Raw genomic sequence first — 26151 nt, forward strand, 5'->3', positions numbered from 1 at the left:
AATGATTAAAAGCATGGGCTTTTATATCGAAAATGAGACATTCGATTCATAGTCTTGAATTAGGGTTATGCATTTCTGTCAGTTTAAACTGCATTTATACAAGGGATCAATTTTGATAATACATATGGACAAAATAAATAGCTAGAATTCTAAAGGTATGGTCAAAAATATGAAAATATAGTTCTTAAAATTATACATTGGTGAAAGAGATGGCGAGAAATGTGAGAGTTGAAATGTTAGTAAATAATATAAATGAATATATTGTGGGATATGGGACGTTATGAATATCACAAACACAAATGAAAATGCCAGTTTGCTGTGAAACCTACTAACATATGATCACAATCAATCACAATCAAAAAAAAATTCACACACCCCCTTCGAACCCAATAATTTTCATATCCTCCCCACCCGCTGAAGACTACACAGAGATTTTATAGATGCAATTATATGGTATCCCATCCCACATTCTGGAGATATACAAGCTATACACTACAATGAAGTTATATGCAGAGATACAATTCAGAGTATATTATTATAGACTTTAATTCGGAAGCGACGTCCATATAAATATATGTTACAGAAAAGCTACATGAGTTTCTGTGTTCCCTTGGCAGAAGGACAAATATCATCTGCGTACATTAAATGATTTATGAAAATACCTCCAATATTACAACCTGTTTTCGAGTTACACAATCAACGTAAACATTAAAAAGCTTTGGGGATAAAATCCCACCCTGTTTTACACCATTAGTGACTGTAAAGCCACCAGAAGTATGTGCACCCCATCGAATAACGATGTGTTGTGTCCTATACCAAGCTACCAAGCTACCAAGCCTATATATTTCAAGCTGTAACACTTTGGAGCTTAGTACTTGCTCTGCTCTGTATATGAATATAAATAACAATATTATTTTATTTATTACTATTTGTGTGCATTTAAATAATATAACTTTTAATAATTCAAATCGAACGTATGTCATTATACTATAATATGTTGCACTTTCCCACTCCGTCCTCAAAGTGCTTTACAATTATTACCCCAGGCTCGGATCTATATCGACACAATGGCCCTTTAAACTTTCTCAACTCCCTGGGGAGCATACAATCCATTGCAGCCTTTATAAGTACATAACTCTATTTCTAATGCATTTCTTGCAACTAAAGTAGCTCAGTCCATCTTTAGTGTGTCACGTTTAGTAACTGTGTGTACTTTCGGGTTCCCATGTTTCAATTGAACAATTTCCCATCTACATGCTCTTCTACTTAATGTCCCCACCAAATACCAAGGCAATCGGTCTGCCGGTTTTTAAGTTTAAGCCGTTTACTCACACACACACACACACACACACACACACACAGACAGACAGACAGACACACACTGATCGACATACAGACAGACAATTCACCATGGCTATAGCACTACTGAATCTCAGTTCAGTTGTGCTAAAAATTTAAGAGCATATGGATATGTAGAGCAGGGACAATGTATCATCATGGATGAATTCAAAACTAGACTACATGGATCACTTAATGAATATGAACCATCAGGAATACAAAACTAGACTATTCAAGATATGTAAGGGTTCCAACAAAGTTAGCAAACAAGTGCTCAGCGCTCACTTTGTCGAAAATGGCAAGGTGAGCGTCAAACTGCATGCAAGTACTCAATCCCAGACTGTTAGGGCCAACGTCCAATCAGAACCTTTAAAACTTATGTTATTCCCCGACTCATTTTGTCACTATGTTATCGTTTACAGAAGCAATATTTGAGGTAAAGTGATGGTGGGCAAGGGGTATTGTAAAGCCGGTAAAATCGTAATTCAAATTATCTGGGTACTCTATTTTCACTGTAGTCTGTAAAAAGCACAGCCACTATATGCCGTAATTGGGCAAGAGGTTTTCGTACTTCGTAATCAGACCATTACCATGCTGCATAATAAATAGAATCACTTGGAGAGTGACAAGACCAAATTGCTATGCATGCATAGACATATGTGGTTACACATCAAGTATAAAGGCCAAGTCTTCACGGTTTCTATCGACAGGAAATTAGAAGAAATGTTATAAAATTGAATTGATATTGTACCAATATAAGGGAGCCTTCAGTATTTACAAGGGGGAGGGCCGGAGGAAATCACACATGGTCTGCTAAGTAAAACATGACCCCGGGACCCCCCATTCTCCATTTGTAAAAAGTGGCCCTCCCCTTTGTCCCATTTTGTAAAACATGACCCTCCCAATGACAATTGCATATACTGAATGTTAATTAATCTTCCCATTATATGTATGCATACAAATTAAATGATTTTGACTGTATTAGAAAGCAATATTTGTTTATATAAAATGAAAAACAGTAAAAGATTGGTTAGTTGCCTTTCTCTTATAATCATACACAATCTAGTTAGTATCTAAAACATGCTTTCCATTTTGTGCATACTCTGCCTGATCTGGTCACTTGTAAAAGTTCCCTGATATCATTGTCATCATCATCACGTTCACCTTCAGTATTGCCATTATCAGTGTCACTCTAATCTGACTCACTGGTACTACTTGAGTCAGTACATGTATCATTGTCCGTGTTCTCTATGACATTCAAAACTAAATCATCATCATCATTATCATCATCATCATCATCATCATCATTACTGCTACCATCACCATCATATTTTAACAACGACATTCACGTACAGTGTGAGTGATAAAGTGAGATGGTACACTCAACAAAATGCATCCTTTTATTAAACAATTTTCTTACAACATGTGTATTTTTACCTCCCGTAAGGGTACGGGAGGTATTAAAATACAAATGTCTGTCTGTGTGTGTGTGTCTGTCTGTGTCTGTCTGTCTGTCTGTCTGTCTGTGTCATCATTTTCTAAAATTCGGCTGGCTCAATACGGCGTATTCCGGTTATCGAACTTCCGGTTGTTTCGCAGGAAAGTATCGCGAGAGGGCGCACCATATCTGACAAAGTGAGGGCCAGAATTTTCGTCATGGCATCTAATAGTATGGCGATGTATGAAGCTGTCAACAAAATGGGCGTAAAAGAACTCCGTGCATTCATAAAAGAGTGGAAAATTACTACTTCTAAATCTACTAGATATCGCCAGAAATGCTGTAAACCTTGGTCTTGAAACACTAGAAAATGATAATTTTCTGAGAGAACGGAAGAGGAGACGAATAGTGGATGTCAAGCATCAAAATATAGAACTAATCGACAGCGGAAACATTGAAAGTTGGACGGAGGACCTTCGAAATATACCCGATGTATACATGATAAACATATTTCTTTACCTTACTGGTGTCTGTTGCTTGACAAAAGAACGATTAGAAAATTACAAATCTGACAACAGCTTCCAATCTGATTAAAATCCGATGTAGATGTTGGCTGATCGTTCATTGCTATTTTACCTTCGTTATTTTGCCTGAATTGACCTTCTTGGTACATGTTTACATTTTTTAGCTTGCCTGATCGCCTCCTCTACGATCAGGCTAAAAAATGTAAACATGTACCAAGAAAAATAATATCAGGCAAAATAACGAAGGTAAAATAGCAATGAACGATTAGCCGACATCTACATCGGATTTTAATCAGATTGAACAGCTTCCAGCTACAGTCATTGCAATATTGAGAGTTCGGTCGACAATTACCAAGCCACATGTTTATATTGTAACTGATGTCGCCGCATACTTAGGCCTTTCTTGTTTATTAGAACAGTGGTGTAGCACCACGGGTGAAATCATAAAACTTTGTCCGGAAAAAAACATTTCATGTACTGGTTATAAGTTGGCATAAACATATTTGTATTGATATACTCATCTTTACTATCACACTTTGGTTAGCTTGCTATTCTTCATTCAGGACCATCAGTGTATAAAAAAACCCATTGAAGTCGGCAACGAATCATAAATATTGTTGTACCACACCGCCCACCCCTTCAATGAATCGGCCTTCCATGTAACGTTTACGTGGTTCACTCATCATACCATGTCTTATACCGATCTGATTAAAATCCGATGTAGATGTCGGCTGATCGTTCATTGCTATTTTACCTTCGTTATTTTGCCTGAATTGACCTTCGTGGTACATGTTTACGTTTTTGTCCCGATCGGTAGAGGAGGCGATCAAACATGTACCACGAAGGTCAATTCAGGCACAATAACGAAAGTAAAATAGCAATGAACGATTAGCCGACATCTACATAGGATTTTAATCAGATTGGTTTTATACAAGCTGCAATAACTGTAGCGTATATTGTGATTTTGAGGGTTCTTTCCTCTGTTTTTGTACCTTTTTCCGTTCCGATGTTTGACTGGAAGCAATCGCTACAATTTCTCCAACGGTAACGCAAATGGACGAGGTCACACTGAAAACGTGAGTGAGATGTCAGTGTACTACCCGTTTCAAAATGTTGCTACTTTTGGGTTTTCCTCACGGTCGAATTGCAGAGCCAAACTTACGCGAAATATTAGGAGAACAAGAGGTTAATTTGCTATTTCGTTATTTGATGGGCGATAATGCAATATTATAGCGTAAAGTTACGGGGAATGACAGAAAATCTTTAGTCAGTGGTTACGATGCCTATAGACTCTATGCTTTGCAACAATGCTCTACAAGTCTGGCCCTCACTTCCGGTTCTAAAACAGCGCCCCTAGTGGCCAAACAATCATATCTTTTATCTTTTCGGGGCTTCTTCGATAACCGGAATACGGCGTATTGTAATGAAATTCAGAATATATAATCTTTAGGGTAATAGCTAGACCTGATTAGGTTTTGAGCCAGATCTGTTAATGTTTAATTAGAGAAATTTGCATATTAATGAAATCAAATAATTAAGCAATATCTTAAGACTGCATACTCCAATTTCAATATAATTTAGTATATTCGTTATAACAACATACATTTGTCCTATAAAATTTGATGATGTACCTTACAGCATTAACGAATAATTTGCATAATTAATTATTTTTTGGTAATTAGGCTATATCTTAAGAATGCATACTTCATATTCAACATAATTTAGTACATTCGTTAACCATAAGAAAACTTATATGTCCTATAAAGTTAGTTGATGTACCTTACATTGTTAATGAATAATTTGCATAATTAATGATAAGAATACATACTTCAATTTCAATATAATTCAGTACACGTTAGCAATAACAATCACACATGTCCTGTAAAGCTTGTTGATGTACCTTTAAGTGTTAATGAATAATTTGCATAATTAATTATTCTTGGTAATTAGGCTATATCTTACGACTGCATACTTCAATTTCAATACATTTCAGTACATACATTAACAATAACAAATTGTGTATGTCCTATGAAGTTAGTTGATGTACCTTACATTGTTAATGAATAATTTGCATAATTAATGATTTTGGTAATTAAGCTATATCTTAAGAATGCATGCTTCAATTTCAATACAAATTTGTACATATGTTAACCATAACAAAGCGGATATGTCCTATAAAAAATTTTGATATAGTTTACAGTTTTAATGAAAAAGTTGCATAATTAATGATTTTAGGTGATTAGGCTATATCTTACGACTGCATACTTCAATTTCAATACAATTCAGTACATACATTAAAAATAACAAATTGTGTATTTCCTATAAAGTTAGTTTATATACCTTACAGTGTTAATGAATAATTTGCATAATTAATGATTTTCAGTAATTAGGCTATATCTTAAGACTGCATACTTCAATTTCAATACAAATTAGTACATAATGTTAACCACAACAAAGCAGGTACGTCCTCTAAAATTTGGTGCTATAGCATACACTTTTAATGAAAAATGTGCATAATTAATGTTTTAGGTAACTACGTCATATCTTAAAAATTCAAGCTTCAAATTTCGTATAATATGATACATATATCAACCATAATAATACGCACCTGTCCTATGAAGTTTGTTGCTACAACTTTTACCTTTTAATGAGTATTTTGAATAATGAACGATATTCAGTAATTAAGCAGTATCATGCACTCTTCAAATTCCGTATAATTTGGCACATACATTAACTTAAGAAAGCACGCTTGTCCAAAAACAAAGACTGTTACCATAGTTGTTTTTATTTTAATGAGTTATTTGCATAATTAGTGATTCCCTTACAGGAGGCATTCAGTTTAAATCTGGTTATTTTTAGCATGTAAAGTACTCGTAAAAATAAATGTTGAGTGCTCATCTCACTTTTATGAAAGCCCATTAGGAACATTTAAAGAATAAAAAAAATGAAAAAAATTCTCGAGATAAAGATAAATTATCTCATTATCTTGAGAAACTATCCCATTATCTCGAAAAACTATTCGTTATCCCGACATAATTTCTCGTTATCTCGGAAAACTCATCTCGAAAAACTATCTTATATATATATATATATATATATATATATATATATATATATATATATATATATATATATATATATATATATATATATATATATATATATATATATATATCGAGATAACAAGAAAATATATCAAGAAAACGAAATAGTTTTTCGAGATAACAAGAAATTATATCGAGATAACGAAATAGTTTTTCGAGATAACAAGAAATTATGTCAAGATAACGAAATGGTTTCTCGAGATAATGAGACGATTTCTCGAGATAACAAGATAATTTCTCGAGATAACAAGAAAGTATCTCATTATCTCAAGAATTTGTTATTTTTTTGATTCTGTAAATATCCCTAATGGGCTTTCATATACTTTTACATCTCAAAACACACAAAACAAACTGACAATAACTGAATCTTCAATTTGGTCACAAAACTACGGATTGTAAAATGTGCCCCTCCCCAAAACATTGTAATGCAAAATATGACCCTTCCCAAGAACAGGTTTGTAAAATGTGACCCACACACCCAATTCCTCCCCTCCCCCCCCCCCTGTAAATACTGAAGGCTCCCTAGTGACTGAATCCCTGTAGACGTATCAATAGTAAAACTTTATTCAATTCAAAGTTCGTTTACAGCAATGTTTATCTTTCCGAAGACACTATTTGTATTCAAGTTTGGAATAAAATTATTGAAATCACTCAACAAAACAAACGACACAAAACAATGGAAATGGTGGGTAAATAAAGACATTTAGCCAATTTTCAGATCAGATTTTAATCAGATTAGGTTACTGCCTGCAACGTAGACACCAAGCAATGCGAGAAGCAACATTGTTGCAGATAATCCGATCGTAATGGTTGCACGTATGGTTGCGGCCATACACAAAGCAATTTGTAGCATGCAACGAATTCCCCTGGCGAATTGCCTAGTGTACTGCTTGTTGAGTTTCCCGTGTAACTTGTCCTTTACTATCATAACTTCCATAATACAAGTAACTATTTAATCACACAGGAATGATCAAACTTTGATGACGTGCGCTGCGGCATCTTTCAAACAATCAGTAACAATTTATAACATCACCATTTCCCTCCATTTTTCGAGAAATGATGTAACCATTTTTGTTGAGGGTTTTTGAAACCTGCACTCTGGTTCAGCTCAGTAGAAAGTCATGTCAAATCTCAGTCAGGTAAGCATGTGTAATTAAATAATATAATATAATATAATATAATAATGGTAATATAATGTGTAGCTCGTTTTCCAAACTTGCTATAAAGTTAATAATAATAATAATAATAAATATAATAATAATAATAAACTTTATTTAAACTCGATAGCCTCATAGGTAACAGCCTTTTTTCATGAGGGTCAAGAACAAAAAAGAACAATTAAAATACAATGACAGAAAGAGAGACATTAAGGCAGACACAGACACACATTCCTATGGCTATCATCACGAGTTTTATTACTGCAGCAGAGCCTGAACATGATTTTTTTTTCAAATGCACAAGGTGAACAACCACTCCTGATATTTAATTTATGTCAAATCATGAGTAAAATATTTTATGCCCCTGCCTATCATACCATCACAATTTTCACGCCCCCCCCCCTTTTGCACCCCAAAATTTTCTGAAGCCTCCCCTGCCATAAATTCAGCTAATTCCCTAAAAGTTTTTTCCTACACTTCTCATATTTTTTTATTAGTTGTACTTTTTAACACAATTTTACTTTTATTTATTTATTTCACTATCCCGAACATCTATATTACCCTATTTTTGTTTGTTTGTTTGTTTGTTTGTTTAGTTGGTTGATTGGTTGGTTGGTTGACTGGTTGTTTTTGTTGTTAACTAACGTCATTGCAATTTATATTAAATTGTGAATGCTATCAGTATCCACCATTTTCATACTGATACATTTGATTACACTGGTTAAGTTTTAGCATATACAGTCTATAATTAAGTTGAAAGCCTAAGTAATTAGTCTTGTACGAATAGTGCCTCCATTTATTTCATGTGAATCTAGTACTAAAATGTACAGGTGAGACCTTGAAAACTTACTCCTCACTCTGTCCTTCTGAATTTCCACCGTCTTCCTCCTCATCATCATCATCATCTTTCTTTGCGTCATCAGGTATATCACTGTCTTCCTTTTTGCTGGTATCATCATCTACTGTATCTTTGTCTCCCACTTCTTCCTCTTCGTTAGAATCAGCATTGTCTTCAATGTCATTACCATCAAACTCCTTAGCAGTATCATCACCATTTTCCTCGTCACTGTTGTCGACTTTGTCATTTTCGTCGTCATCATCATCATCATCATCATCATCTGCTTTAAGGAGAAACAAGCGACAGTGATTATAAATATACATGATCACTTGCAATTGATGAAATATTTCTATTTAGGATTAAAGGAAAGGTTTACACTTTCAGAAAGCTTTTCCTGGTGTATTTAATCGACGTGTATCTGAATTTTATACCAGATGTAAACTGAATGCCTTCCGTGAGAGAAACCTTTAGAATGTTGTTCCTTCATGCATTATCGAAAAGAAAAATTCTGCGCTACCGGCGCCGGCAGACGTCATGATATCGTATATCCATTAGTTACTATATCAATAAATAAAACATAGCTTCAGAACTCCGGCTGACACATTGTAAATATCCACTTCTGCAAAAATTGAGTTTGGCGTATTTTCAACTCGCCACAATTTTCAGAGTCCACCATTTTAGGCACTGTAAAAACGTAAACCTAAACTGACACCACAAACGGTGAATTCTTATGTGCTTTAAATGACTATAGTAAAAGATATTGGCAAAGTGTTTGTGTAATCCTCCGTTGCAGAATTTTTGGTAGAAAGAGGGGTAATTTGGCCCGGAAGTTGAAGCTGACCAGGTTTGACCAATGATCTTCCCATGCATGCTTTCACGGCAAACAGAAACATGTGGGAGTGCAAACAGGTATCAACGAAGTACAAAAAAGGATTTTAAATTTTCATTGAGAATGAAATAGTGAAGAGATCGTATGAATTGAGCCAGTCATTTTTTTAGAAAATGGTGACACACACACACACACACACACACACACACACACAGACACACAGACAGACACACACATATACTTTTCATCCCCAATATAAAACTTCCTTACGGAAGGTAAAAATGAAATGTATTAAAGTTGTGCGACTTTGAAATGTCAATGAGCGACATTGTGTGCAGCCATTTTGGGAATTTTGCCACAAAGGATACTGGGAACACTCCCAACTTGTGACATCATGTTATCCTGAATTCCACCAGTCTAGCATTTAGATCTAGTTTGTGTAGTAGCTGTGCATTGCAAACATGCCCAGGTGTAAATTTAAAGAATGTAATAATCATTTTCAGCATGATGGTAAATCATTGTATTTGGTAGTTGCTATGGGTGTTGCAATGGTTGCTATGCACATTAGGGATCGGTCAGTATCTCCAGCCTGCAGGGGTCAGTTGATTCTTCCATTGGGCCGACAAAAGTCACTGACCCCCTCCCTCCCCATCTGTAAACCCCCCCCCCCATATATAGAATATTCCCATGTCAGACAAGTTTTGATCGTGGCTCAGTGTGTGGACTCCTTCACTGACAATACCAGAACCTGGGATTGAAACTCTGGCCTTCAACGGATAAGAAAGCAGTAATGCCAGAACCTGGGATTGAAACTCTGGCCTTTAACGGATAAGAAAGCAGTAATGCGAGGACCTGGGATTCAAACCCTGGCCTTTAATGGATAAAATAGCATTAATGCAATAACCTGGGATTGAAACCCTGGCCTTTAACTGATAAGCTGGTAATAATGAGAGAACCTGCGATTGATACCCACGCCTCCATGTCGGAAATGCCTTGGTAAAACCAAACTATGGATAACCCGAGTTCATCAATAGGCAAGTTGGGTTGTTGACAATCTCTAAATCTGTTTGCAATGTCAACTGTAATAGGATTATAAAAGTTGTAACAGCTGATAACGTCCCTTGACTCAAACGATTCACTCCTTGAAAGTAACCTTGCACTCGGAACTACAGTTTTTCTCGTTCCATAGTTAGTTAAATAATTTTTTGAAAAATTAAGCGCAGAGATACTTAAATAGCAAATTCCCATATCTGATGTCCATATACCAAATGTAACATCATCAATGTACGGTGCACGATGTATCCTAATGTTATGATCGTGATCGGATCGTGACCTTTCACCCAAGCCAGTTGTGCCTCGCGGTGGAGGAACACACTCACTAGTACTTGCACACATTCAGTCGACAGCATTTCAGTCTTGACCTAGTACCTGTACCAGCGACGAGTCAGCTTATCAGATGTAATTACAAAAAGCAAACACTTAGTTATGGTAATAAGGATTGATAAGAAAGTGCAAGAATTGCACTTTGCTGGTAAAGGCAATGTTCCCCTCATGTCTAAAGGATAAAATAGCACTAATGAGAGATCTGGGATTGAAACCCTTCTTTCTTTGTTAGGATACCACTAATGTGAGAACCTGGCAGTGAAAGCTTGGCCTTTAAGTGATACGATAGCACTTATGAGAGAACCTGGAATTGCATCCCTGGCCTTTTATCATAGCACTGATGCAATAACTTGGGACTGAAACCGTGGCCTTTAACGGATAAGATATTACTAATGCGAGCCCCTGGCATTGAAACCCTTTCTCTTTAACTGATAAGATAGCAGTAATGCAAGATCCTGATATTGAAACCTTGGATTTTAAATTTCAAAAGTATAATTTCTACCTCAAAGCTCTCCAAACATTATGTTTAAAATCTAAAATCTAAAAGTTTCAAAGAGATTCAATTATTCTTAGTCTGAAGGATAGCAATATGTCTCTCACTTAAATACATGACGCTAAGCTCATCACAATTTCAGACATATTTGATATATTTCACAGCATATACAATTTTTAATAACTGTGCCTTGATGCTGAGTGTTGGTAACTCTCAGTTTCTTTAGAAAGGTCTTGAAGTGATTACATATTCTTTGTTATTAAGAAAATGTTTAATTTTCTAGAACAATCCAGGCACTGTACCTGTTCGATGAAAATATATAACTGTGTTTGAACAGATCTACGAATATTACAAACCACCATAAGTTAAAGATCGTTTTTATTTTTCACTATGATAATTGAAAGATCAGTTTGCTCTTCATAAATGATCTCAGGATTGATTTCAATATCTTCACTCAGCTTGAATTAATTTGCATGGAAATTCATATATCTGTAGTAATGAGGGTGAAGTAACAGAAATCAAACACGACAGTCGGGGTGTAATTCAAGGATGTGGTAGTGTTTGATTGACCATAAATTCACAAATTTGGCATAAAAAATAATTGTTTGGTTCCAGTTACCCAACCCCCACCTAGTTTTTCACTGCTGACCCTAAACTTTTTTTACGTATTCGAGGACAAAATAATAGAATCGCAAAAATTGTGTGTGATTAGTCTCACGAAAAATAGTGGAAGCAGAAACTTAAAAATATAAAACTGTTCTTCCAATCTGTAATGGCTGTACCTCGGATAGGAAGAAATAAATAACAGACAATTTGGAAAACCACCTAAAGTTCTCTAACATATTGGTGACTTTACTATACATGCAATATTAATGCACCTAGTAGACACACCAATGTTACGGGCCCATTTGTATGTGACATGGGAAACTCATTTAAAACTTACATTTACATTACCTTTTTGAAGCTTGGAAATATTACCTGAAAGGCTATGAATAAACCTAAACATTGTCTTAATAGAAGGAAAAAACTCCAGATCTGCCAGGGGAAAACCCGTTGGACTCCCTCACCCCCAGAGGTCATTCATGCATTCAACCAACAATCAGATGCACCAACAACCTTTTTACTGTCATATTTCAACCCTATGTAAGTACAAAGAATAGTTTCTGATACTTGATAGTGCTGCCTTGTAAAGCATGGATTAAGTTATTGCTTGAAAGGGTCTGAATAGCCTAAATATTGGCTTTAAGAGTAAAAATCCTCCAGCGCTTCTAGAGGGAGACCCCCTCGGACCCCCCCCCCCCACATGAGGTTGAAATATCCCTCATATAGGTCTCAAGATCTTCCCCCTACTTCTTACTGTCAAGATGCTATCAAAGTATATTTCACAAGTATTTCACAACCTTATGTATTTGCTAATTTTACATGTTGTAAAGCTTGGAAATTATTGTCTGATTTGATTATGATTATCATAGTGCTATCCCAGGATCTTGCAAGTATTTGCAAGACAGTCAAGCAGTCCACATTGAGTCACGATCAAAAAATGCCTGTCACATGTGAATATTATATATGGGGGGAGGGGGGGGGGGTTCATCTAGTTTTAGAATTAAGTGATAGAGGGGGTCAGCCTATTTTTGGTTTTACAGATGGGGGGGGGGGGGGGGCAATGACTTTTTGTCGGCCTGATTTAAGAACCCCCCCCCCCTGCTGGAGAAAATGACCTGTCCCTTATGTGACGTGAAAACTGTCACGTGAGATTTTAATATGGAGTAGTCATACTGAAATTGAGCATCTACAGTTATTGTTTTGCATCATAATTCGTCATTGATATTTACAATTGTGTTGTTTTCAAGATTTAGGTTTGAAATTATCCTACAGTTAGGATATGATCTCCATCAAGTCTACTGTGCCAAATGAATTTGTCATGTTAAAAATACCACCAATGGCGTTGTAGCACAACTGTATAGTTTTTAAAAATGTTTATCCATATGTAAGTCCATGCTAACAATAAGTGGTCATTTGTTGAATGACTATCCAGTTGCCTATCCAACCATGTTGCTATCTTTATGATATATGCTATCATTTGGCTGTTGCTATGAGCGTAGTCATGTTGTTAGATATATTTGCATACATATTTGTATGTTTTTGTTCACTTGTACGAATTCCTGATATTATCTTTGCAATATACATGATTATGTGGCTGTTGCTATGGGCGTGGTCTTGTTGCTAGGCATATTTACATATATTTTTTGAATGTTTATTCAATTGTCTATTAATCCCCGTTGTTATCTTTGCAATATATGTGATCATTTGGCTGTTGCTATGGGCATGGTCTTGTTGCTAGGCACATTTGCATACATTTTTTGAATGTTTATTCGTTTGTCTTTCTATTCCTGTTGTTATCTTTGCAATATAAGTTTTTTGACCAAAAATCACATTTTTGACCCAAATCACACACCTGTGATGCGATCATTTTGATTTGAACAATTTCCCAACTAGACACCCAAGGTAATGGACCCACCAAATATCATGGCAATCGGTTCAGCAGTTTTTGACTTTAAGTTGTTTACACACACTCATCCACACACACACACACACACACACACACACACAGACAGACAGACGCCGGGCAATCCCTATAGCACGTTGTGCTAAAAAGGACATCGTGACTCACCATTGTATTAAAGCAATGTGAACACAAATACCTTGCATTATTAATAATCACGGATTTATACTAAGAGGTGTTCACACAAAGCATTGTTATTGCCTTGCTGATTCCCATCATGCAAGTGATATTACGATTGGGGCGAGTGTTCACGAACTGTGATCAGTAATATGACTTTAGAATTGAATTGAAATCTAGTCGTAAAAAATAATATAGATTGCTTACCTGACTCAAATCTTCGTTTAGCTATCTTGTACTGGAAGTCTTTATCTTGGTACAATGAATTCACCTTTAAAGGAATAGCTTGAGTTAAAAGCATTTCATGTGGTACATGGAGTTTTGAAAAGACGCTAATACATTTGAATACAATAGGAGTTTGTGCGACCTTTTCTGTGATAACTAATAAGATTCTGGGTTTTAGGTCAAATCTAAAAATAGTATAATAGGTGTAGATCTCCAATAATTTAGAAAGTATGAAGATATGAGGATATATTTCAGGAAAAGGTTATGGAAATCAGAGGTGTGTCTGCTTTAATGTGGTGTGCACCACGGTTTGTTGTTACTTTGTTGAAGATAACAAACCTATCCAAAGTTTAAATCAAGAAATGGGGGGTACTCCCACTATTGAATATACGTATATGTGTGCCGCCCTTTGGGGTGGGGGTTTTTCACCCTTCGGTCTCAAATGGGGTCCACTTTTCACAATTGTTTATTTTGTTTGATCTAAAATGGGGTCATGGAAGGAATTTCCAGGAATTTGCCCCCTGCTAATTCACTGGTTGACATTTTCATATCGGTGACTATGAGATATCATACACACCCCCTGAAATGCTTGTTCTTAGATATCATCCCATAATGCATTGTTATGTTAACTGCACATGAGCAAAACTGCATTCATCGTTCAACCATGCATTCAACCACAGACAAGCAACACGAACTTAACTTGTCTGTGATTCAACATTGGTCTAAAATGTGGTCTTCTAAAAAGTTGAACAGTCCAAAATGAGGTATTGGTTTTGGGTCAAAATTGGTCTAATCTGGGGGCTGGGGTTTACAGCATTGGCCATACACACCCCTATCAGACCTGGCCAGTGGTCTGTCTGCCTGTCTCATTGTTTGACTGTGTGTCTGTGTCTGTCTCTTATTTATCAAGTCAAATCCACATACAAATTATTTTCTTTTTATATATAATATACCGTACACCATACAGTTCTGACCCAAATATTTCAAATATTTAGACAGAACCAAAGTGTAAAGATATATATATATATATATAACTCGGTGAGTAATTGCAGACAGAAAGACACCTGCCCTTTGAACGGCGAATGCCAAACAGAAAATATCGTATACCAAGCCACCGTCCACGGAAAAAAACAAACAAAAGTATATATCGGTCTAACAGAGAACAACTTCAAACAGAGATACGCCAACCACAAACAGTCATTCAAACATGAAAAACACAAAAACAGCACAGAACTATCAAAACACATTTGGAAACTGAAAAGAAACAACGAGCCCTTTTCCATATCCTGGTCCATCAGCAAGACAGCCCAAGCATACACCAATAAAACAAAACTTTGCAACCTGTGTTTAACCGAAAAACTAACCATTATTAAAGCAGACAAAAACTCCACACTAAACAAAAGAATTGAATTGATATCCAAATGCCGACACGAGAATAAGTTTTATTTGTCCAACTTCAATAGAGCATCTATCACCTAAACTAAACCCGTTAACTAACGGAACATCAAAGCCCAACATGTAACAACCCGCCAACACCTACTTGTCCGCACCCAATAACTCACACAATAACAACCAACACCTCAACACACACAACACCAACCCACCAACACAGACAATAGTGATGATATTTCTATTGTCTGCACTCTATATAAACACACACCCAGTTGTCTGATGATCGCGCAATGCGTGAAACTCCGAGTTACAACCAAAAAAGAGTTCCAGTACTACCAAAAAAATAAAAAATAAAAAAAATAAAATAAAATAAAATAAAATAATATATATATATATATATATATATATATATATATATATATATATATATATATATATATATATATATATATATATATATATATATATATATATATATATATATATATATATATATATATATATTCATAACATGTAAAATATGTAAAATGTCTATGCTGGAGTAAACATAGTACTCAATACATATGTATGTGGAGAGCGGTGTAAATAACACAATCTCAAGCAAGATGCTCAGGAGCAATTAATTACTCAGTGTGAAACACTGTGTAATGACTCCTGGGTATCGTGCTTGATATTGTGTTATATATAAACTTAAAAAATAAAACGTACCAATTTGAACAGTTCATTCAATTTATCGTGATCTTTTACCAACATGTCGTGATCTGCGGCAATCAAATCCACATACAAGTTATTTTTCGAATACGACTCATATGCTAAGGGTGCCCCATTCCCTTCTTTCAGGACCTCATTTGCGGGGTTTTCATTCCCTGTGGATTTATCTAGGTCTTCAAAAGACGTTGATCCCTCCTCTATGTCGTCTGCTTTATTTGTCTTTCCGTAATCACTGCCCTTATCTTCATCCTCATCCCCAAACAGTTCTGTACTCTTCGTTTTGTCGGGAAATTCTCTGAGCTCCGAAGATGGCATGTTTTCATCATCACTGTTATTATTATTGCTATCATTGTCAACAACGCCATCTTTTTGCACTTGTTGGAGTTCTTCTTCTATCGAATTCCCTGAACCTTCTTCTGACTCTGAAGATTCTTTCAACCTGTCCTTTAAACTCTGCAAATTTTTTACGATTTCTGGCGACGCTTCCTCCTCGACCTCATCCTGATAGGAAAGTAATCAAAACAATAAAACAATTTTAGTTTGTATGTTGTGTTTACCCGCAGGAAAACGTTATCCGAAGACAGCGTGAACGGTGTCGGGTTTTATTGTCATTATTTATTCGTCTATATTTGATTTCAATGTATCAACAATTGTTACAGCATTAGTACATTCTGCGTGCTAACATACAATACTTTATGGTACGAAAGAAGTTTTGAAATGTTGCGTATAATATATCGAGTAGAAGTGACGGCTTAAATAATCATAGTTAGTACGCCATATTTATTCTAGGAATAACAATGCTTCGTAGGGAGTGTCCAGATTTTACTTCCAGGGTGACCCCGGAGGATTTCCCTTTTTCCTTGTGTATTTCTTTCATGTCCCCCCACCCCCTACAAAAGCTTGGAAAAAATTGATGCCCCCCCCCCCCTGCAAATTCTTGATTTTTTTCCATGCCCCCCCCCCCCCCCCATAGACTTACACACATACACAAACACACTGTGCATACACAATGTACATGTATGAATGAATGTATGTATGTATGATTGTATGTATGTACAGAAAAAATAAACAAGCGACCTATCGGTCAGAATAGCTCCGCTGTTTGTTTTTTTTATTTTATTTTTTATTTCGGTGACATGTAGAAGTGGTTCAGTTCTTCAGCTCTTCACTATGCAGTTTTGTTTTAGCGATGCAATAAAGTGGTTAGTGGTTTCATATGATGTCTCACTATAAAACACATTTTACACAGAAGTTGGTAATGTATTGTACTTTTATACCATATATAGTCACCATTTTGTGAAATTTGTCAAACTTTCCGGTCCGTATTAAGGAAACTACTAGGGTAGTATGAGCGAAAAACCGGGTTAAGGTTTCAGGGCCTCAAGTATGTGTCCCGAATTCGTCGGAAAATTGGTATCCCCTAAATGTAATTCCAAATTTGTGTTGCTGGTACGAAAGAAGAGATGTAAGTTGAGGTTTAGGCGTTTACAGTATCTAAAATGGTGGACTCTAGTGAAAGTTATGGCGAGTTGAAAATACCCAAAAATAAGGCCCGTGAGCAGCCATTCAAAATGTAATAGTCGCAAACTGAAGGATAGAGTATGCAAATGAGGATGTTGCAGACTGGCTGATTATGTAGAAGGGTGCAGAATTTGGATTTGAAGTTTACAACCCTGTTTCAAACAAACGCTTGTCATTTGGGCGCCCAATGCGTAGAATTATGACCATAGCACATATTACATTGCTTGCTTGATGTCAATAGTGTCTTTTGAAAAGTGGCAGTTTACTTAAAGTCTCGTCGACTGATTTCCAATATGGCGTCGGTCATTATGCTCATTAACATATTCATTTTTTTTTTCAAATTACAAAAACAAAAATCATAAAAAATAAAAATGAAGATGTGCTGACTTGAAATTAACAAACCTGATATCAAAGCAATCTGACAATAAGTTTTCACGGAGATGATGAAAATGACATTTTATGAAAAAAAATCATAAAAAATTGAAAATGGCACAGATCAACTTGGCATGAACAAATCTGAATAGCCTCCCCCCAGGGAACATGCACACCAAATATCTAAGAATACTGACTGTCACTTCTGGAGAAAATAATGAAAATATAAAAGTTTGACGGACACCTATGATTCACTCTACTCTCTATACTCTATACAACCTATACCTAAAGCTACGCTTTCAGCTTTCACTGACAGCGGAGCTAAAAAATTGTTTTCCAGGGTATGAGGAACAAACAAAATTAGTTGTGCTGCAAGTGCAGGAACTAGCTACAAATGTCAGATTCACAGGTATATGTATTTCCTAAACTGTTTCTTGTCAAAGGTTTATACTAACTGTTGGCAAATGTTGAAACAAACCGAAACATTCCAAGAAACATTCCTGTGAAATAACAGCCAAATCAGCCAAGTCCTCTTTTGGAATTAAAGGTTTTTGACCAAACAGTCACATTTTGATACTTAATTTGCATATCAATAATAGGATCATCATGCCATGGACAATTCCTAATATGAACATCCCTAAGAATGTTCCCAATAAATTTCAGACCAATTTGCCCAGTAGTTTTTTAGTTTAAGGCGGTGTTTACCACTATTTGACCCAAATCACACCTGTGAAGCAATCATTTGGCCTTGAACAATCTCCCAACTAGACACCAAATGTAATGTTCCCACCAAATACCAAATTAACTGATATAGAGAGACAGACAGACACCGTTCGATGGCTATAGCACTACTGAACCTTATCAATTCAGTAAAATTGTCTTGTTCCGGTTACCCAACCCCACCTGGTTTTTCACTGCCGACCCTAAATTTTTTATAATTATATAAAATATAAAATTAAAAATCTACCAACCCCACCTATTCTACGCAAGTTGTTTTGTAGGCCTTAATATGGTATAACAATTACTGGTGATGGTAAGAAATGATAACATAACTCTTTTCAGTAATTCCATTACATCTAAACACAGGAGATGTGTAGGAAATACAAAATCACAGCTGAAGACGGTGTCTTAATAAAAGAATAATGTGAAATATTTGATGTTTACCCATTGGCCAACTGTTACTATTACTATATGCATGTAGGTTAATGGTAATGTGTAATGTATAGATCATGTACATTTAGATCGCTCACTCCAGCATTTTATACATTATCAAGCTTATAATGGAATATTGTAATATACAATTTACTACGTTTGCTTTCCGACCTTCTGTAATAAAGAAAATGTGAGACAGAATAAATGGGGAGATCTAATTTACCAACAGACAAGTCACAAGGTCACATTTTATTAAAATGGTAGTAGACCACTACATCATATTGTCACAGGAAACTGGGAATTATCATATTATGCCATGCAAATCGCCGTTTCAGCTGTTAGTCAGTTTTCCATTACCTTAATTACGCCATTCATTTCCATATCGACCAAGTTCTCTATGGTAAATTATGCATTATGTGAATATTTGATCACTAATCTTTGCAGTGTATATTGCTTTATACCTTTCAGAACCCTGGGCATGTAAAACAAGAGTTATTTATTTCAAATTCAACAAATGCCCAATCAAGATGGTTAACTTGCAATCTGATTAAAATCTTATGTAGAAATACGGCTCGATTGCTTTATTTAATTCCATTTCCTTTATATGGTCGTTCATTTTGTGGCCAGGAAGAGGTGCTCACACCTGGAACAGAAGAGGTGCTCACACCTGGAACAGAAGAGGTGCTCACACCTGGAACAGAAGAGGTGCTCACACAAAAAATGAAAACAAACGACGATAGACAAATGAAATAGCAATCGAGTCATATTTCTACATATTAAGATTTTAATCGAATTGTTTAACTTCTTTTGCTCAAAATGCCTAGTTACATTGAAAAATATATTATGACCTGGTCATGTGATCTCGAAATAATAACTACGTTTTCCTATTCCTAGATATGACCTCTTGGAATTTCGCAGTGTAAAATAGATAACCTAAGGGAACGAGCATATGTGACACTTTTAATTCCAACCTAAGGGGACGGGCACATGTGATACATTTAATTCCAAATACACGGAATCACTACTATGGAAACTATATTTTCCTATCATTCCATAGGGCTTTTTCATTCTCTGATATTCATGTGACCTTTATCAATTTATGACGTCACGTAATTATCTTGTGCAAAGTAATACATTCATTCATTCATACATTCATTCATGCATGGAACTGATAACAGTCTTTAACTAGGTATGCAGTGTGTGTCGTTTGACATACGAATACGTACCTGTGTTTCCAATAATGATGAACTTCCCTTGCCTGCAAAATAAGAAAATAATATATAAAATGTTTCTTAATTCGACTTAATCACTTCTTTGCATTTATAACTCTTCATTTGGTGTTTAATACTACTTTCTATCACCACATCCCCCTCTCATTAATTTTCACTACTGTTTTCTCTCCTCTATGGAATTCCTCTTTTAGAAATCGTATTTCATCTAGTACCCCCCCCCCCCCCCTCTCTCTCTCTCTCTCTCTCTCTCTCTCTCTCTCTCTCTCTCTCTCTCTCTCTCTCTCTCTCTCTCTCTCTCTCTCTCTCTCTCTCTCTCTCTATATATATATATATATTTCTGTTTGGTTGACTTTCATACTCAGGGAGGATTTCAAGGGGAAAATTGCATTTGGTCTGTGTTTCTGCCTTTTCAATTGGTTTGCGGGGTCTGTTCAATCAGTTTTCAGCTATACACAGAAATGATGTCAAAAGAAAATACCACAGTACTTTTATAAAATGGTGACATTTTGATAAGAAACACTTTGGTGACAACTAATTATTTACAAGGTGCGCATTTATTATTAATATGATAATTTATGAACTGTCGTAAAGATAAAGATATGGACACTTTAATCTTTTGAACTGTAAGACTAGCTAAACATTATAATCTTTTCCTAACTGTGTATCCACATATTGCATAGTTTCATAGGTCGCTTAATATCTTAGAAATTGATAATTTATGGCATGACGGTGTTCCTTCATAAATCGATTAATTTTTATCATATTTCCATTTTCCAGTTTATTAGGCATGTCTAGTATGTCTTGGGACACGCAATATCATAGTATATATTCATATTTACATACATAGACATAGAGGACATTCGTGACATCAACAATAATTCATCATTGTTTCATTTGACTCTGTTAAAACTAACATAAACTACATATATTTTTAATTCTGGCTGTGAGTGAGAGATTTCAAAATGTATACATAGATTCTGGTTTTCTTGCTAGGATCATCCTTAAGTACAAGATATTTGTGTGTAATATCCGATTCATACAAGTAGCCGCTGAAATATTTCACTAAAGTCTGTTATTAACACAACTCTCAAAGGTTATTTAAAGGTGATTCAAAATGCTCAGATTCACTATCGCTAATTTGCTAGACGACATGTTTGTGAAATGCATTCTGGTTTTAAAACTTTTCAAAAGCGTCTGCAAACACCTTAAAATGACCCTTTTTCAGTCACTTCCCTTCGGATTTACTTCGAGAGTTTTCGGGTATTTCCGGTCCCACCTAGACCATGGGATTTTATGACGTCATAAGGAGACATGGATAGCACATAGCCTATGACGAGCGTAGTCACTAGGTGAACAAAACTCAACAGCATTGTGAAAAAATACATTGCTAGTGGTTGTAACAGACATCAGTAAACAAAAACTACACTCTACACGTCTTATTAACCAACATTTACCGATATTTACTCACACTTTCTGACTAATTGGCAGTGTCTGTGGGTATAAATGCTAAAATATTATCTCCCCATGCATATTATGGCAAAATAAATCAAAACGGCTAGACTACAGTGTAGATATACATAAACACTTGTAATGTCGCTCGCGTGTTTCAATTTATTTATCTGATTTTTTTTATTATTTGCCGAGGAGAAGCATTACAATATCTTCGACAGGCATGGCGTCGACAGCATATTATAGCCCACTATACTCGACTATACTCACTGATGTCGCCTTTTGAACGGCGCATTTAGCAACAAAGTAAACATATTTATCTTGAATAAATATACTAGCTATTAGATTGCCATATCATCAGCAATAAAATTGTAAAGAATTGAGGAAATTTCGTGAGTTTAGTGTTGTCATTTACATGACTTTAGCAACTCGTCTGGAAGAAAACTTGTATGGTTTCCCTTGTTGCGATATCACTTAATTTAATGCAACAAGCCTATTTAATATTCATTAGAAGAATTCTGTAACGAATCATGGTATTCGAAGTGTACAGTTTAGGAAACCAACAAATCAAATATCGCGATGTGTTCATGATATCAAATATGATTGGACAATATTGACGTCGGCAATCAAGGTCGTGACCCCAGCACATGGTTATGAAAGAAAGCCTGCAGCTAGATACTTGGCTAGCCACATCCGGTCCCGTTTCTCAGGGTTTGTTTTGAAGTTAGAGACGTTATTTCTGTACAACTTGAAGAATTTTACAATATATCTGATTGATAAATATGGATTACATCAACACGTGGATACATTTAACCCGACACGAATGTGCGCTGTGCTCTCCCGATTCCATACGTACATTGTACATACACTGCTTCAGCTTTGATCGGCGGAACTATCCCAGTATGAGCTTACTGCCGCGGCCGCGGTGACTGCACAAAACTTGACAACACTACCCCTCTACCGATATATAATAATCACCTGTATACCGTGATAAAAACAAGCAATAATTCGAGTCCCCAACAAGTCGATGAGACCTACTTCTGTTCTGTCCGATCCGAATGCGAGTTTCTTAGGTTTTATATGGGTTTCAGACTCGGACTAAAGTATCATTACGCCCTAGACAATAATAGATGTAAACTTGTGTTCACAAGCCAAACATGTGACAATACAAGACCACAACGAAAACTGTGAAAAATTTACAGGTCAGTCTCATTTTATATATGGACAACAAAATTAGGTCGGTCACAGTTCCATTTACATGATGCAATGACTCGGAGCGTACTTCCATATGCTCGGAGCAAATCGAATCAATTAGTGTATTATGGGACCAACAAATATCTTGTGGCACATGTCCCGATACGCCTTCTTGAAGTTTCCCATTGGTATTCTAATAGCTAGTATATTTATTCGAGATGAAATATGTTTACTTTGTTGTTAAATGCACTGTTCAAAAGGCGACGCGAGTACGATTGGGCTAAAATATGCCGTCCTTGGCCCGGGGATGCCGTCAAACGTCACGACGGTATCGTAATGCTTCTTGTCGGCAAATAATAAAAAATCAGATAAATAAAAGTCAATGAATGTGAAACACGCGACATTACAAGTGTTTATATATATATCTAGTCTAGCCGTTTTGATTTATTTTGCCATAATATGGGGAGATCATATTTTAGCATTTATACCCACAGACACTGCCAATTAGTGAGAAAGTGTGAGTAAATATCAGTAAATGTTGGTGAATAAGACATGTAGACTGTAGTTTTTGTTTACTGATGTCTATTACAACCACCAGCAATGTATTTTTTCACAATGCTGTTGAGTTTTATTCACCTGTTGACTACGCTCGTCATAGGCTACGTGCTAACCATGTCTCCTTATGACGTCATAAAATCCTGTGGTCTAGGTGGGACCGGAAATACCCGAAAACTCTCGAAGTAAATCCGAAGGGAAGTGACTGAAAAAAGGTCATTTTAAGGTGTTTGCAGACGCTTTTGAAAAGTTTTAAAACCAGAATGCATTTCACAAACATGTCGTCTAGCAAATTAGCGATAGTGAATGTGAGCATTTTGAATCACCTTTAAGACACATATGTTAATTCAGTCATGTCAATACTTGTGATATTGAAGTATGACGTTGAATAAAATGACAGCTGAAGGAGATAAAATAGATAATCTGTTAACATGTTTTTTATCTTTAGATGATGTGTTTCTTAACAGTTGTTTTTAATGTTTGGATGATGTGTTAACATGTTTTTATCCTTAGATGATGTGTTTACATTTTTTACCTTCCTATATTAGGGGTGAAAAGTCTGCCTCTGTGTTTGTGTGTGTGTCTGTCTGTGTCTTTATCACAATTTTCAAAAAAAAAAACCCGACTGGCTAAATTCAAAGAAATTTTGTACACATGTTCCGTAGGATAATGGCAAGAACTGATTAGGTTTTGGTAAATATGCCATGGATATTAATAAGCAATTTACGTAATTAATGATTTTCAAAATCGAGGCTATATCCCAAGAACTCACGCTTCAAATTCAATATAATTTAGTATGTACATTTGCGATACCAATGCGCATCTGTCCTGAAAATATTATCGATGTAACTTTCGGTAATTAAATCTGTAGGCCACAAAAAAAAGAAAAACTTTGTTTCTGGTCAGGACGTGTTTAAAGTGGTGCAACGACACAAAATTTTTTTTAAAGTTTTTTAATTGTTCATGATTAGTTCTGCAGTTGTCTTTACTGAAGTAGCAATTAATGTAGGGATAGTTACTTTTGTGTTTTCCCTTGGATCTGCAGACTGCATTGGTTTGACAAAAAGACTAAAAAGATTGAAGTGGGGTATATAAGTGATGCACATTGACCAGAAACAATTCTTTCTTCTTTCTTGGCCTTTAAAACTCCTCCTACGCTGAGAGTTACATACAATGTTCTATAAAAGCTTCACATTACATGTTGTGGTTGGCTGTAAGATCGCGTCTGTGGTCAATCATGCTGGAGAATTCTTTGACATTAGTTCATACGATCTCTTCACTATTTCAAAATTGAAAATCTTGTTTTTGCTTCATTCGATACTTCCACGAGTTTCTGTTTGAAAGCATGCATGAGAAGGTCATCAGTCAAACCAGGTCAGCATCAACATCCGGGTCAAATCACCAGCTTTCTACCGAAAATTCATGCTGGAGAATTCGCCAAGATAAATCCATACAATCTCTTCTGCGTTCAAAATTAAAAATCCCTCTTTTTTTAAAATACAAATGTTTTGATACTAAGGGCGAGTTTGCTGCCAGAATGCGTGCATTTATTCATATCAACACATTATCATGACAATGCAAATGAGTTAAATGTTGTTACTGTGTTACAATGTTGGGCTCTGTACTCAGTGCTTTATAATTGGGTCAAATTTTCCCAAAGTTTCCGACATTGATTGGCTTTGTTCTAGACCATTCAAAGTATTCGGGTTGCTTGTATTGAAAGGTACACATATGGAAATATATATCAATAGGTTTCTGTCCAGATTTGATTTTTAGATTTCGAGAAACCAAACGAACTTGAGAGCTATGGAAATTCACTTTAAACTGAGTGTTGTCGTAAATGAGTTTAAAAGTGTAGACCGGTATCACGCTTAGCATGAAGTATGTAAACTTTCTGATGCGTACTAGCGATGTTACAAGGGTTTGAATTTTGTTTATTATTTGCCATGGAAACGAGTGTACATATCCCGGGTATGTAGGGCATCATGAAGGCCGTCTGAAGTCTAGTCAAGGATGGCAAGCTTTCCTGTACTGGGAATAGGTAGCGGGCATTTTTCGACAACTAACTTTCACTGGGACTTCAAAAGTTACAGATATAGAGCTAAATAAAATAACTGAGTCCAAAATACATTGGTCAATTTCATGGTCATTATATGCACAAAAAAGTGGAAATAGGAAATAAGCTATTTTTCTTCACCACTTTGTGCATAATATGGGTGATTTTTAAGGTTTGTGACTGGTAATTCTAGCCAACCACAGAGACCTATGAACCATCTCTGATTTGTGGCTTGAAATTCCAGCCAACCACAGACACCTATGAACCAGCGATAGTTCATGGCTGGAAATTCCAGCCAACATCAGACACTTATGAACCATCTCTGGTTTGTGGCTAGAAATTCAAGCCAACCACAGAGACCTATGAACCATCTCTGGTTTGTGGCTATGAAATTCCAGCCAACATCAGACACTTATGAACCATCTCTGGTTTGTGGCTATGAAATTCCAGCCAACCACAGAGACCTATGAACCAGCGATAGTTCATGGCTTGAAATTCCAGCCAACAT

At 35.8% G+C, this 26151-nt stretch overlaps 1 protein-coding gene across 2 annotated transcripts in view; it reads right to left on the reverse strand.

Moving 5' to 3' along the window:
- Positions 1-26151, reverse strand: part of LOC144447533 (uncharacterized) — a 69201-nt gene that overhangs the window by 9202 nt on the left and 33848 nt on the right. The window contains exons 5-8 of one of the 2 annotated variants that reach the window (XM_078137581.1): positions 20384-20415; positions 16110-16613; positions 13992-14055; positions 8412-8679 (exon numbers count right to left, since the gene is read on the reverse strand). In XM_078137581.1, the coding sequence (XP_077993707.1) occupies positions 8412-8679; positions 13992-14055; positions 16110-16613; positions 20384-20415 (868 nt within the window). Of the gene's footprint in view, positions 1-8411; positions 8683-13991; positions 14056-16109; positions 16614-20383; positions 20416-26151 lie in introns of both variants that reach the window. The other variant, XM_078137580.1, reaches the window with a different exon arrangement.

This window comes from Glandiceps talaboti, chromosome 16 (assembly GCF_964340395.1).
Source record: "Glandiceps talaboti chromosome 16, keGlaTala1.1, whole genome shotgun sequence".
Lineage (NCBI taxonomy): Eukaryota > Metazoa > Hemichordata > Enteropneusta > Spengelidae > Glandiceps > Glandiceps talaboti.